The 14,691-nt window shown below is 53.8% G+C and overlaps 1 protein-coding gene across 2 annotated transcripts in view; it reads left to right on the forward strand.

Annotated features, from left to right (window-relative positions):
- Positions 1–5,619: 5,619 nt before the first annotated feature.
- The window catches only part of MPP2 (membrane palmitoylated protein 2), a 30,522-nt gene continuing 21,450 nt past the window's right edge, over positions 5,620–14,691 (forward strand). Inside the window, exons 1-3 of one of the 2 annotated variants that reach the window (XM_040245202.1) lie at positions 5,620–5,807; positions 8,646–8,696; positions 13,407–13,525. In XM_040245202.1, coding sequence (XP_040101136.1) covers positions 8,666–8,696; positions 13,407–13,525 — 150 coding nt within the window. In that variant the 5' untranslated portion in view covers positions 5,620–5,807; positions 8,646–8,665. Of the gene's footprint in view, positions 5,808–5,911; positions 6,171–8,645; positions 8,697–13,406; positions 13,526–14,691 lie in introns of those variants that run through there. The other variant, XM_040245201.1, reaches the window with a different exon arrangement.

A 14,691-nucleotide genomic window follows, 5' to 3' on the forward strand; every position in this document is an offset into this window, starting at 1 on the left:
AGGGATTTTAGTTAACTAATCCTCCCATTTTACAGATGAGAAAACCAAGGCCAAATGGCCATGTTTTCTGTGTATGAGGTGGAAGCTGTTCTCCAAAAACTAGAAGACTCTTGCTTGCAGTATGGTATCCCTGCCAGGTGCTCTCGAGAGCCGCTAAGCCTTTCTCAATCCAGTATCTGATGCCAAGTTAATAAAAGATTTAAGGCGCATTAGTATTATAATCAAGGTTAGATAAATTAAAGATTAGATTAAGCTGTGATGAATAACAGCTAAGGATTAGCAAGGAAGATTACAATTGCTTTTAAGTATTTATTTCTTTTAAGGCTGATAATTATATGAGTGATCTTAAACTAAGTCCAATTTAAATGTTATTTAAGTTCAGCTCTTTTTGCGACTTACCATGTTTTTGGAAATTGAAGAATAATTGGTGAGAAACCAAGCAAATCTCTTTACTAACCAAACCTACTAAGCCAGGTTCTGCCACTTGCTTGCTGGGTGATATTAAGCAAGTGACTGAACTTCTCTGGCTTTCAGTTTCTTCATTTATAAAAGGAAGCTAATAATAGTAGCTATGAAGTGAGGAGCAGCATGCGTACAGCAGAGCCAAGATGACCTGGGGTCAAATACCAGCTCTACCACTTAGCAGTGTAATGCCTTTGGGCAAATTGCTTAACTTCTCTGTGTGCAGTTTCTTCATCTGTAAAATGGGGTGATAGTATTCCCCACCTCGGTATGTAATTATGAGGATCAAAGAAATGAACACATGTGAAGAGACAGGAATTGTGCCTGGCAGCGTGCTTACAAATAGTGGCTCTGGCGGGGATGATGTTTAGAGCACAGAGCATCAACCCATAATTGCAAGATAAAATTTTGAATTACGAGCAAGCTTTCTGAAAATCGAAGAATGCAGATCTAACCGGTGGGGTGAATTGTGAGGAGGCAGGTGTGTCAGACTCAGATGAAAAAGATCTCTCTCATTTCTCCTAAACTCAGCCTCCTTCCATTCCTTCATCTTTGACCCTTCCACCTTCCTGCCTTGTCCAGGGTCTGCAGGGGCACTCCAAGGCCCAGTTGGCGTGTGGGAGTCTCCAGCAATACACACTGGGTTACGGGGGTGGATAGCAGGACTTCCTCCCGTGCCCAGAGCCTGCACTGTCTTTTGTGAAGTTAAAGAAAGCGAAAGTCGATCAGTCGTGTCCGGCTCTGCGAACCCATGGACTATACAATACAGTCCATGGAACTCTCCAGGCCAGAATACTGGAGTGGGTAGCCTCCAGGGGATCTTCCCAACCCAGGGATCGAACCCAAGTCTCCCACGTTGCAGACGGATGCTTTACCATCTGAGCCACCAGGGAAGCGTTTTGTGAGCTCGTCCCTACTCTCATTGATGGACTACTTATGCCTGGTCCCCTTACATGGTGCCTGAAGCAAAGCTCTTGCCACCTCGATTGAGTGCTGGAAAGAGGATAAGTGTGGTGGGTGGCACAGTTAGGACTAGGCAGGATGCCACTCACAGGTGGGCAGGAAGGAAGAGGACATGCTGTCTGTAGCAGATACCTGGGGCTCCAGAAGCCCTGGGGGCGCTCCCCAGGAGGACCCGAGGTCAGTTATGGGCACATCAGACAGCCAGAGAGAGAGACTAACCACCCACTGCTCAGCTGGCACCTAGTGAGGGCCTGCTCAGACCTACTCCCAGGAAGGAGCCACAGTTATAGGGCATCTTCTGTGTGCCTGGTACTGTGGCGTCCACTCTGTGCCCTCTCCCAAGGTGGAGGCTGTTCTCCCTATTGTGCAGATGAGGAAACTGAGGCTCAGAGAGGTTATGTAACTGACCTAGGACACATATACCACATGGCAGAGCCAGGATTTCAACGCAGAGCTCTCTAGTTCCAGAACACCCCACCCCATGGGGTTGTGGCAGAGTAAAGCAAGGAGGCAGGGCAAAGTGGAAGTGTTGGGCCAGGGGTGGGGTGAGGAGGGGAGGGCAAGGCAGCGGCTTCTGGGAGAAGTTTTGGACCTCTAGACCAGTATCTGATGTGGGGGCAGGGCCGGTTGGTGTGTGGCTGGCAGGTGATGATGATGGTGGAGGGGGTTTCAGAATGTCTGAGGTTGTGATGGGAGTCAGGGCCCAGAACATTTGGTTCTCCAGGGAGAATTTGGTTTGACCCTGGAGGCCAGGATTGGGGAGTGGGGGGGTGGGGGCACAGCTAGCTGTCCAGATGCCCTGTTGAGGCTTGGGTTATGCTAGTGCTGAAGCTGGTACTGACTCAGTATCAGTGAAGCTGGCACCCTATCTGGAACAGAATAAGAGCATCCTTTCTCATAGAAATTTGGTTTTCTTTAGAAATTCGGTTTTCGAAGTGGGGAATGCACCTAGGGGTGCATCAGATGATCCTTTAGGGTGTGGTAAGAAAATACTGGAACTTCTATTTATAGTTTAAAAATAATCATTAGACTTTTCGATACTATGTATATTAAAAATCACACTCGAAAATTCTAATGATTATTTAGTAGCATACATATAATAATATGGCTTCCCTTGTGGCTCAGACGGTAAAGCGTCTGCCTGCAATGCAGGGGACCCGGGTTTGATCCCTGGGTTGGAAAGAGCCCCTGGAGAAGGAAATGGCAACCCTCTCCAGTACTCTTGCCTGGAAAATCCCATGGACGAAGGAGCCTGGTAGGCTAGAGTCCATGGGGTCGCAGTCAGACATGACTGAGTGACTTCACTTCACTTCATATAATAATATATAAATATAAGTATACTTACAGTGATGGTTCCAAACTTTTTTGTTTTAACTGAGAGATACAGACAGTAGAAAAGGCTTCTAGAACAAGACTGGTGAATTGCTGCGGTAGTGGGCTAAGAGATCCGAGCGGGTGGGTGAAGAAACAGACTCGGGGGTAACTGTTGGCGGCCCCTGCTGGTCATTACCGGAAGTGCAACATCACTCAATATAGCGCCGGCTCTTTTAGGGCTTTATAGCTCAGCGGGTAAAGAATCCGCCTGCAATGCGGGAGACCTGGCTCGATCCCTGGATTGGGAAATCCCCTGGAGACGGGAAAGGCTACCCTCTCCAGTATTCTGGCCTGGAGAATTCCATGGACTAGAGTCGGACACGACGGAGGGACTTATTTCACTTCACTTCTGCTGAAAATTTAGAACAGTCGGACACGACTGAAGTGACAGCAGCAGCAGCTCCGAGTTTTATCTCTTTCTGTGCGTTGAATCCCAAAGCCTTGGAATGAATATCCACCAGAGGAATATCTCGATTTGAGGGTAAGCAGAGACACTGCCTACACCGTTGTGACTTCTGGGGCGCAGGCAGGGAAGAAGACAGACCTCAGAGGAAGAGGACTCATTCCTCTCTTTTCCACCTACCTCCTCCCCACCCCCACCGCCTCATTTCTCCTTACTCCCCCTGTTCCTCCATCACACCGGCAGAGGGGGCAGCCTTTAACTGCCATGGAATGCGTTGTGGACCCCTCAAACCTGCTTCCTGCCCCAGCTACCCTATATCCCATCAGTAACACCCTCATTCTTTGGGGCCCTGCTTAGAACACAGCACGTCTATTATGACATTCAGTTGTACTGCTAGAAAGTGATTTGTGTGTCTGACATTCCTGCTTCCGGACCTCCACCTTCAGGAATCACTGATGCTGGCCCTGTAGCTGGTATCTGACAGTATCGGTGAGGCTGGCACCCTATCTGGACCAGAATAAGAGCATCCTACTCTGTATCAGGAAATGTTTCTCCTCTCTCTGTAACCTCATGGGGCTGTTGTGAGAATTAAACAATTTATCAATTGTACGGTCTTGAACAGATGTGAGGAGCTGGCATTCTATAAGGCCCTTATAAGAGAGATGCTTGCTGACTGACTAATGGGGTGGGGCGTGGGGTGGGGGGAGTGCGAGGAGGCAGCTGGTAAGAGTAATGAGTTGGGCTCCATTTCCTAGAGGGCCAAAATCAGGGATCCTTGTTCTGGGGATCTTGAATGAAACTAAAAGTTTGCTGTATGTTGCTATGGGGTAATAGTTGCCTGACTGAGAAGTAATTAATACTATGGTGAGATTCAAGATGCTTCCACTTCCCCACCACCAAATAGCCAGGTGGACAGGCTAGAGTGGAGGGTAGCTCTCATGATGGGAAGAGGACTTCTTCTCTTTTTAAAAAAATGTATTTGGCTACTCCTATTCTTTGTTGTAGCATGTGGGATCTATTTCCCCGACCAGGGATCGAACCCCGGGCCCTCTGCATTGGGAACGCAGAGTCCTAGCCACTCGACCACCAGGGAACTCCAGGGGACTTCTTCCTAAATTGAATTAGGAAGATCTTTTGGCTTGAAGGCAGCAGAGAGGGCAGAAAGCATTTTGTTCCAGCAAGTTCTTTGGTTGGAGACGGAAGCCTGTAATTCCAGTCCCTGCCATCTGGGGTCGCTAACTAACTTTCTTCTCCTTGCTCAGTAAAAAGGGATCGAACCGAGGTCTCCTGCACCGCAGGCAAACTCTTTACCTATACTCAAACCTGGCTTTCCCCCGTGGCTCAGTGGTAAAGAATCCGCCTGCAATGCAGGAGACGCAGGTTTGATCTCTGGGCTGGGAAGATTTCCTGAAGAAGGAAATGGCAACCCACTCCAGTGTTCTTCCCTGGGAAATCCCATGGACAGAGGAGCCGGTCGGGCTACAGTCCACGGGTTCGCAAAGGAGTCGGACAAGACTTAGTGACTAAACAACAACGGTACTGAAACGTATGATCGCCGGAGCTCAGGGCAAGCTGAGTCTCCTGCAACAAGGGGACCAGTCCCCCCTGCTTCCAGGATCAATTTCCAAGTCAAACTCATTTCTGAGATTTCCAAGCAAGTTTCCAGAATGCAGTGCATTTCTGATCTTAGGAGACCTTCATATTCTAGAAAGCAGTTGGAGAAGGTGCAGGGTGGGGAATACCGCGGCCAGAGTAGTACCTCGGCTGACCCTGAGTGCACCGCGCACTTCGTAGTTTTCCGGCTGAGCTTTCAGTACTCCACGGCTAGAACTAAGTGCAGGTCTACAGTGGAGCCAGAAGCTGGGGTGACGGCGGGCAACTGGGTTTGTCTTTATTTCTTGAGATGGAACTACGAAGAAGGATGGCGAGTCACCTTGTTCTGTATTCCGTAAACTGGGGTATGGACCAGCTCTCCGGTCCAGGCTTGAAATATGGTCTCAGCGCGCCTCCCTCCCCCCCGCCTTTTTTTTTTTTTTTGCAAATTCGCCTAGCGAGTCTGGGATCCAGGTATCCACCAAAGAATTCTTAAAAGCTGCTTCTGAATTTGAGGTCCTATGGAGGTGGGTCTCTGCTCCTTGAGGGGTCTCCCTAAACTTCTACTCTCTTACCCAGTTGGGAAGCAGGATAATGAGGAAAGGTGAGACAAGCCTTGAACTGGAACGCGGGTCTAAAGGTGAGAGAAGGGGGCGGGTCTCTTACCATCGCCCTTTTAAGGGAATCACTGGGCGCCGAGAGACTAGTGGGTACAGGTCCCAGTCATTGCTTCCCCGGGTAGGAAGCCAGCTGCGGGTCGGGGAATCGTGGGCTGTGTAGTGTCTCCTAAGTCACCACCTCCCTGCCTACCCACTAGCTGCTCGGAAAGGGTACTTTCCTGCGGGTGGTCCCGCGGCATCCTTACCCTCTCCCTCTCCTCTCTCGGTCTCCGCCCCTTCGCGCAGAGGAGGCCTCGCCGCTTTAAGAGCCGGAGTAGCGATTGACAAGCAATAAACGCGGAGCGCCTGGCTGCGCGGGAGCCACCCGGAGCTAGGGGCCTCTCAGGGCGCAGGTAGGCGCCCTCCGGTCCCCTGGCCAGCACCCACCCGAGGGCCTTCTTGGTTCTGGAACGGCACTTGGGGCCCTTTCTCTGCGTTACACCTCTCCTGGCCTTTTCCCTCTGGCCCCTCCCCTCCCTCTCACCCTCCCGCCCCTTCTCTCCCTCTCACCCTCCCGCCCCCACTCCCCTTTTCTCGGGGCTCTTAGAGAGAGAGATCAGACCTCGCTGCCCGTGGACACTGGCCCCCCGCCCCTGCGGTGAGAGCTTCTAAGTGACGTCAGGCACAGAGCCTGGTGAGCTGTGCCGGGGCCCGAGTGTCCGTGCGGCTTCTCCGAGGACTGTGCGGATTCTGGGGACTTCGGAGCCGGGCATTACGTAAGAACAGTGTTATTAGCTCTTCCGGGGGTGGGGGCGCAAGACGGAGGTTGTGTGGGTCCCCTTGGCTCCCCTGCCACCTTGGGGGGTTGAGATTGAGGCCAACACCTCAATCTCTCCTGGGAGAGGGTCCTGCGAAGGGGGTGTGCTGCTTCTTCGCCTCCCAGGTTGTAGAGGGGGCGGGTCTGGGTCGGGGGCCAGGACTAGGATCTGGAGACCTGGGAAGGGGTCGGTGACAGGAGCGAGGAGTCAGGGCCAGAAAGTTAGGTCAACTCAGAGCGGGGAGCGTGAGGACGCGGGCGGGGGTGCGGGGTGTGCAGCCATTCAGTGACCTCATCCCCTAGTCTCCGCCGGGCGCGCACGCAGAGAGTCTTCTTTGATGGCTCGCAACACACCCCCCTCCTCCCGGGTCCTAGCGCCCAGCGTTTTAGGGCTGGGCTCTTGGGGCGGGGGCGCTCTGATCGTCGGTGCGTGCAGGCCCGCCTGGCCACTAGACCCCATCCTGCAGTCTGCCTACCGCTCCCCACGACCTGTAGATCTTCAAAGCTCCTTTGTCAGACCTTTCTCCTCTATGTCTCTCTGTACGCGTATTGACAGAGCTCGGAGGAAACCTCCCCCTTTATCGGTGGGCCCACATCGGCTACCGACCCTGGGTGGTGTGGGTAGCCTGGAGATAGGGGTGAGAGGGCACGTGGGCCCAGGGTTCTGGAAGCTGAGGTGCGAGTTCTGAGATGCCTGGGCTCCGGACCTTGACTCGGAGCCAGGCTGGTTTGCCTGGCACTGCTGTCCTCCTGTGGGCACAGCCGGCCCCGCCCTCCCAGAGGCTTGGGTGGGGGTAGGGCAGAGCTAGCCGATGCCCGTGGGAACCGACTTCTCAGGGAGAAAACCCAGGCAGGCTGGGCAAGACTTCTGGGGACCGGATCCTCCCTGCCTCTTCCCACCCTCCACCCTCTGGGGAAGGAGGACTTGGGAGAGTAGTGCCAGCTGGAGAGAGCTGCAGGCTCCAGGTCCTCAGGACCCGCGCCGGGCCGGGGGTGGGGTTGGGGGGGTCGGGAGAAAGGGATCCCTCTCTGATGCTCTCTAGGAATAGGGGTGGCAGGGGTTGTGCCCAGGGCACTAGCTGGCACAGTGGATCCTGGGCATTTCTCCCAGTCTGGGTGCTAGCCTGACAGGGGATGTCCTCCCTTTCCCCTAAAGCTCCTTTCTTCCTTGTCCTCGGGGCAGATCCAGGAGGAAGGGGAGTCATCCTTCCACTTTTGTAATTTCTGCTACTTGAAATTACAAGAAGCAGAGAGCATAGATGACCTGCTCAGGCCTGGGAAGGTGATAGGAAGAGAGAGGATTTCATTAAAATCAGGTAGTGGTCCCTCTGGGGACCTTTTTAGGGGGAGGAGGTGAAATCGTGGCTCCCCCACCCCCAGGGCCCAGTAGCATTCAGTCCTAAAGTGGGCACTGCCAGATGCTTTCTTCCACTCCCCCACCCCTGCTGGGAGCCACCGCGCCTCCTGTTGTCATGGCAACCGGGAATTAGGGTTTTCTCCAGTGGCACAGGCCCAGAAAGGCAAAGGGATGAAGGATGGTGGGTTACCCACTTGCAGCCTTCCTTGGAGAATAAGGGATCCAACTCTATTCCAGGAGGACCCGGGATGGAAACTGGGTCTATAAGTTCCGTGGTGGGTTTTGCCCAGAGCCCCCCTGCTCTCCTTGTCCCAGCTCTGGGCTAAGAAGGGGTAAAGGGAGAAAGAGGAAGCAAGAGAGGCCCTAGAGAGGTATGATGTCATTTCTGCCAGACAGATGAACAGATGTTTGTAGAGCATCTTCACTGTGCTGGGTCTAGGATCCAGAGGCAAAATAAAACAGCTGTGATTCTTGGCCCATGGAGCTTAAAGTCAGGGAACACCCATTTTCTTACTTTTTACCTTTTTACTCACATTGGACTTTTCCCCATCCTTTCTCTCTCTCTCTCAAAATAAATAACATATAAAAGACAGATGGTAGGCAGAAATAATTTTTTTTGAGTCATAAAACCTGGAGTTTCATTGTAGCTCTCCTTTTCTTTAAAAAAATATTTTTATTCATTTATTTGGCTGCACTGAATCTTAGTTGTGCATGTGGGATTTTCGGTTTTGGCATGTGGGTTTTAGTTCTCTGGCCAGGGATCGAACCAGGCCCCTAGCATTGGGAACCCAAAATTTTAGCCATTAGACCACCAAGGAAGTCCCCATAGCTCTCTTTATTAGTTTCGTGACCTTGGACAAATCAACTAACCTCTCTGATCCTCTGTCTCCTCCTCCTTGGAGAGGTGGGTGTGTCATGTCTGCCCTTCTTGCCTCCCAGAACTATGGGATAGTTTAGTATCAGGGCAGTGCCCTCCCCCCTACCCCACTGGCTCCTCCTGAGGGGGAGGTCCTTCCTAATTCCTTCCCCATTATTTTGCCCTTCTGCCTTCTCAACCTCCTCTCTACCTTCCTTCAGGAGCCCTTGCTGATTTCACCATGCCGGTTGCAGCCACTAACTCCGAGACTGGTAAGAAGTGGGGGTTGGGATGTCAGTTATATCAGTGGTTCAGGGGATTCCAGGCAGGTTGGGGAGCACAGTCAGGCACTGCCACAGCTCCCTGTAAGAGCAAACTGACCCTGCTGCAGCTGCTCCATCCAGCTGCTCAGCCATTCCTCTGGGCAACTTCTATCACCCTGCTGCACCTGCCCCAGGGTGGGGCTGGAGACAGAGCACAACTCACCTCCATGGAGGGGGATGCACGCTCTGGAGACGTCCACAGTGCAGTGCCCCCCAGATAGGTAACGTGGACCAACACGTGGGAGTGTGTGTGTGCTGGGCTGTGGAGAATGCCAGGTCAGGAAGCCTTGGCTTAGTTCTGTAGGAGGTTTTAGGGCAAGGTTGTGGGCCACCCAGACAAGCTAGGACGCCTCAGGAACCATCTGCTTAGATTCTTGGAGGCTGTGTCTCTTCTGTCAAGAGGTGATGTGAAACTCAAAGGCTATAATAGGGAAAGCATGTTACCATTAGGGACATTCACAGTTATTATGCTGTGCTACTGAGTTGTTGTTACCTCTTTAACCTCTGACCCTGAGTCAGGGTCACCTTGCTTTGAGGACCTAGGTTTCTCCATCTGTAGAATGAGGTGATAGGACAGGATCAGTGTTTTTAACTTGCATTGGTCCTGGATCCTATTGATAATCTGATGCAAACCGAGGGCCTTCATCATAGACAAAGGCTTCTATGCACGAAGTCTGCATTCTACTCTAGGGGTTCAGGGATCACACCCTGAGTGTATGCAGAGACCCACCAGGTGAAGTGCCCTGTACTCAGGCTCTCAGAGGGCCCTAACAATTGTGAACCGTTCTTGTTTTTCTCTCATTGATCCCCGTTTGGGTGCCTCCTGACCGTGTAGCCCCTTCTGTCTCTCTAGGCACTGCTATTGCTTCCGCAAGATGTTCCAGGCCTCCCAGTTCAGTTAGAGTGACTTCTCTGTGCCCTCCCCTCTGAAAAGCTGAAGCAGGAAAGTGAAGGCTGCTGTGAGGGGCCAGAACTAAACTGTGACACCCTTGTCCCCCCAGGAAAGGCCTCTTCTCCATGCAGTGGCCAGACTGTCCCAATGTCCCCTAGCTGCTGCAGCCTTGGAGGGTTCAGTGCATTCCCCACTGCTCCAGCCTGCCTGGGCCCCTCTGTAAGCTGCTTAGGGGTTAATTAAGCCCATCCCTGAGCCTGTGATTAAAGGCCTGTCAATCTGGGGCTGTCCAGTAAACCCATTAATGGTGCCTGGCAGGGGTGTAGAGGGAGGGGAAGGCCCAGCGCTTTGGTTTCCCTGCTGCAGGCCGCTTGATGGGCCCTGATGGGGTGGGGGACAGGGTAGGGAGTGGAGTTCAGGAGATAGGTGTGAGGGTCTGCTTCCTCTGAGGACTCCTGGGGCACCTGCTCCCCTGGGTGTTGTGTCACAGGCTTTCTGTATCCAAAGGAAGAAAGTTGCTTAAAGCAACTTAAGCAAAGCAAGTTGCTTAACCTCTTGGAGACTGCGTTTCTTCCTCTGAAAAGAGGTTATAGGCGACGCAAAGGCCAGAAGCTTCGTCTTTCCCTCAGGTGGGCCTCTGTGCCTGCCCCAGGGTTGGACTGGCTCCTGGCCTCAAAACTCTAATGGTGGCTTCTGCCCCTTCTCATTTGGTGGTCATTACACTTCCCATGGGTCTGATAGCAGCTGTACCCTTGCCTTTAAGGTCAAGTTCACCGCCCCCCTTCCCCTTTACCTTCCCCCAGAGATCCTTGCCTTGGCCTCTGCAGAGATTGAAGCTAGCAGGGTCCTTCTACCCTGATCCAAGTATCGATATGGTCACTATCATCGTGAAGGGAGCGAGATGGTGTGGATGTTTTCCTCTTGCAGAGAGACCCTAACTCCATTTCTAGTAAGGTGGAGGAGCTCTTTCCCTGAGGGTTGGAGATGCGTGGGTGTTGGCATGGGCTGAGAGTTTGGATGCCTTGCCCCTGGACTCCAGACCTGAAGCTCTGCCTCAGCACCCAGTTCCCTCCTTTCTTTGAATTAAGGCTGGGATATGGGGCTTTCAGGTGGAGCTGTCCCTTTAAATCTCTGGGTTAATGTTCTAGTGTGTAATCCTGCTTGCTGCCATGGCAACCAGGGTGTGCTGTGACCCTGTGCCACTCCTCAGGGAATGGCAGTCTGGTGGCAGCAGCAGTGCCTAGTGGTGGCCTCAAGGGTGCAGGGTCTCAGGGGAAGGAATGGTGGCTCTGGGCTGGGGTAACTTTCAAAACCCCTCCCTTCCTGCCCACGCTAGTCTCTTCTGCATGAATACTCCCTCACCTTTTCCCAAGTCCCCAGTACCCCAGTCCCAAGATGCCTGACTTGCCCACAGGCATTGCCCCTGAAGCAAGTGGCGGGGCTGGGGTGGGGGTGGGGTGGTGGTGGCGCAATTGGAGATGGGGATGGAGAAGCTACTCCTGAGATGTGGGGTCTGAGGGCTGTGCCAACTGCCTCCTGATGAGAGTCGTTCTTGGGGGCTTCCTTTGACCCTGAGGGGGTCACTGTAAAGAAAACTGGGCTTGGTGAGGGGACCGAGAGGAGCGGTTGGAAGTCTCGAGGAGGAGGTGGCAGGCGGTGTAATTGAGGAGGGACTTCTAGAAGAGAGGGACTGGAATAAGATGGGGCCAAGTCCCCACCCACCTTGGGTTTCTGGGAGGGGAGGGTCTCTGAGTACCGCTCCAGTCTTGATGGGGGGCAAGCTTAACAACATCCCCGCCCCCACCCCCCGGCCGGAAACCTTTCCTCAGCCGCCTCCTTGCCTTTTAGTGGTAGGTATTCAAACGGGAATCTGGCCACCGTGGGACGAGGACCCTTCCCCGGCCCCCTCCCAGCTCTTTCACAGCCCCCTCCCGCCTGTCTGCTCCCAGTCTGGGCTTTGGCCAATCAACAAGGCGGTCAGGCTGCTGAGCCTTACAATTGGCTGATCCTGCAGAGGGCGCTCCCTGAGTCCCACCTCCTCCAGCGCTGCCCACCTCTGGCTGGGAAGGCTGCGGCGGCTTGGAGGCTACTCCACAGCCCAGGTCCCGGAGGGGGTCAGCCATGGCCGGGAGCCCAGGGAGCGGGGCCTCTTTGGAGGGTATATCCCTGGGCTCCTCTGAGGAAGATGAGCTCCGGAGGGAAGGTAGGGAAAGGTGGAGTGGCGAGGCTGGGGTCTGGTCCTGAGGGGTTTAGGGCATCTGGAGAGGGTACCCTAGGAGCGGGCTCTCCGGAGCCTAAGGGTCTCGGGCGCGGTCCCCCAGGAGAGCTGACCTGTAGTGAGGGCACCAACTCCCTTGGCTCAATCCCCTCCCATAGCTGGCAGGCTGGGGAATCTGTGTATGAAGATGACAGGAGAGGAAGGGTCCCAGGATATCCTGGCAGAGTCGTAAGGGTTCCTGCCCTGGCCTCTTTCTGAGTCCACTAAGGATCTTGCAGGTTTCTGACCGATGCCAAGCCCAGACATGAGCAGGAGGGGTCTGGAGGGCAGGCATGAATGTCATTTGTGGAAAAGGTGGGGAGAATGAGAGGGAAGAGAGTGGGAGGCCAAGGGTCCCTGACCAGTGGATGCCAGCTTCCAATCTCAGAGCCTCCTGCAGCCCACCCTCATTCCTTCCTGGAGGAGGGGGCATGGCTGAGAACAGTGACAGGTGCCAGGGACTGTACCCACCCTCCTCCTTCCCAGCTTGGGTGCTGTTATGCAGATGTAGGCGTGGGTGGCAGGGTGGCAGAGTAATGATACCCCCTGCCCATCTCTGCCCCCAGCTGGGCACACTCTGCTTCTGCCTCCCTCCCCCCAGAACTTGCCACAGCCAGTAGCTCCCACCTCTGCTGGTGGGGGAAAACAGCCCCTACCTGAGGCTGAGCCCCTCAGCAGTGGCCCAGCTTCAAGTGTTCTCCCCTTGCTGATGTCCCATCCCCAGCTGAGGGTTTGGTGATCCCTAGGATGACTTGGTCTGACCTCTGCCCCTGGGTGTCCACAGCCATCCCAAGCCTCAGAGTGCCTATTTCCCCCAGCTTCTACCAGTGTCCTGGGCCTCAGCTTTGGCTTCCTATGATCTGTTTTAATTTCCAGGGGATTGTCTTTCAGAGCTGAAGGGCCTGTAGATACCATCCAGTTTAATCCACCCATTTTACAGGAAGGAAAGACTGAGGCCTGTGACGGACAATGACTTGTGCAAAATCACCCTGAATTAGTGCACAGCTGCTAATGGATGGCGGGTAGGCCTTGACCTCCTGCGTGGCTGCCTGCTGACTCCAGGCTCACACTCCAGGGACATGTTCCAAGCGCCATCTCTCTCATCCCTGAGCCTGCCACGTGCGGGTGGCTGAGTCCTGGGGCTTCAGCCCATCCAGAGATTGAATCATGTGGTTCCCTGGTTTAGGGCAGAAACTGGAACCTGACATCTGCTTCCGTTTCTCCCCTCCCCCACCTCAAAGTCCACTTCCTAGTGCTGGGAGCCTTCCACCTGCCCCGGCTAGTATTACCTAGGGCCTAGAGAACAGGCCAAGGAAATTGCCCTTCCCCTCTTAGGACCTCTGCCACAGGCATTCTAGGGCCTGGAGTGCCAGGCAGGGAAGGATGTGCTGTGGGGAGGGGCTGTCTTCTGTGGGATGGAGGGTAAGAGGGGTGGGGTTTCTATGGTGAGTTTGGGTCCCCTGTGCTTATCTGGCATCTGTGTGTCTCACTGTCTGCTCCTTCCCTCCAGCCATGCAGCAAGTCCTGGACAACCTGGGATCTCTCCCCAATGCCACGGGAGCAGCCGAACTGGACTTGATCTTCCTTCGAGGCATTATGGAAAGTCCTATAGTGAGATCCCTGGCCAAGGTAGTGTGCTCCAGGGAGGTGGACACAAGGGTATTGTGCCTGGGATGGCATAGCAGGGCTGGGATGTTAGCCACAGGGAGCCCTGGGAATGGGACAGGTGGCATCCGAAACCCTGGGAGGGGGGTATGCATGGACATCCATGCCCGGGTGTTCAATCTGAACCACTGCAGGTAGTGGGGGCCCACCTCCACTCCTGATGAGTGCGGAGACATGCCCATGTGGATGGATGTTTGGTGACTGCCAGCTTATGGAGGGTATGCTTCGTTGGGAACGAGCATGCTTGTGCTGTAGAATCTCTGAAGTTCAGCCTGCTTATCTTTCTGCCTCTGGACATTTTGTGCAGACATCTTTCTAAGGGCACCTGCCACATACCAGGCAGGGGAGAGACTCACTGAAAGAGAAAGTTATAAACCACTTCGGTCATGACTTTGATAGAGGCAGATGCACTAGGTGTTTGGGGAGGGTAAAGGACAGATGCCTGACCCAACCCAGGGTGGGCAGGGAAGCTACCCTGGAGGAAGGGTCACTTGTGTTGAGTCTTGAAGATTGAGGAGGCGGGGCAGTGCATTGCAGGCCACGAGAAGAACTTCAACAGGAACAGAGGTGAGAGAGCTAGAAACGTACAGGGGCTGTAAGTGTTGAGAGCTAGAAATGTACAAGGGCTGTAAGTGGTGCTATGAGGCTGGAGCTTTAGGTATGAGACAGGGAGTGTGAGCTATGGAGATGTTGGCAGCTGTTGGCAGCTGATGAAGGGCCCTAGGAGCTGTGCCTGGGGTTTAGGCATTGTCCTGTGATGCCCTGTGAGCAACTTGGAGCCTTTTGTGGATTTTAAGCAGGCGTGTGATGATGGCACATGGATGTTTTGGGAGCCTCCCTCTGGTAGCCACAGGGAGGATGGTTGGAGGGTCATGACTGGAGTTGGAGAGACTGGAGTCAGCGATCGTCCTGAATTAGACCTGTGGTAACAATTCTTGAGGGAGGGGATGATAAAAGAAATATTTAGGAAATAAATCAGCAGTACTTGATGTTTGGATGTGGACAGTCAGGGGTGGGGGTAGCCTGGCACCTGGGATTCTGTACTGGGGAAGGGCTGGTGCCACCTTCAACTGAGGCAACAAGCAAGGATGGACCAGGGGAGGGGGCGACCCCTTTGCTGAGGAGGAGGA

Source organism: Oryx dammah, unplaced genomic scaffold (genome assembly GCF_014754425.2).
Source record: "Oryx dammah isolate SB20612 unplaced genomic scaffold, SCBI_Odam_1.1 HiC_scaffold_8, whole genome shotgun sequence".
NCBI lineage: Eukaryota > Metazoa > Chordata > Mammalia > Artiodactyla > Bovidae > Oryx > Oryx dammah.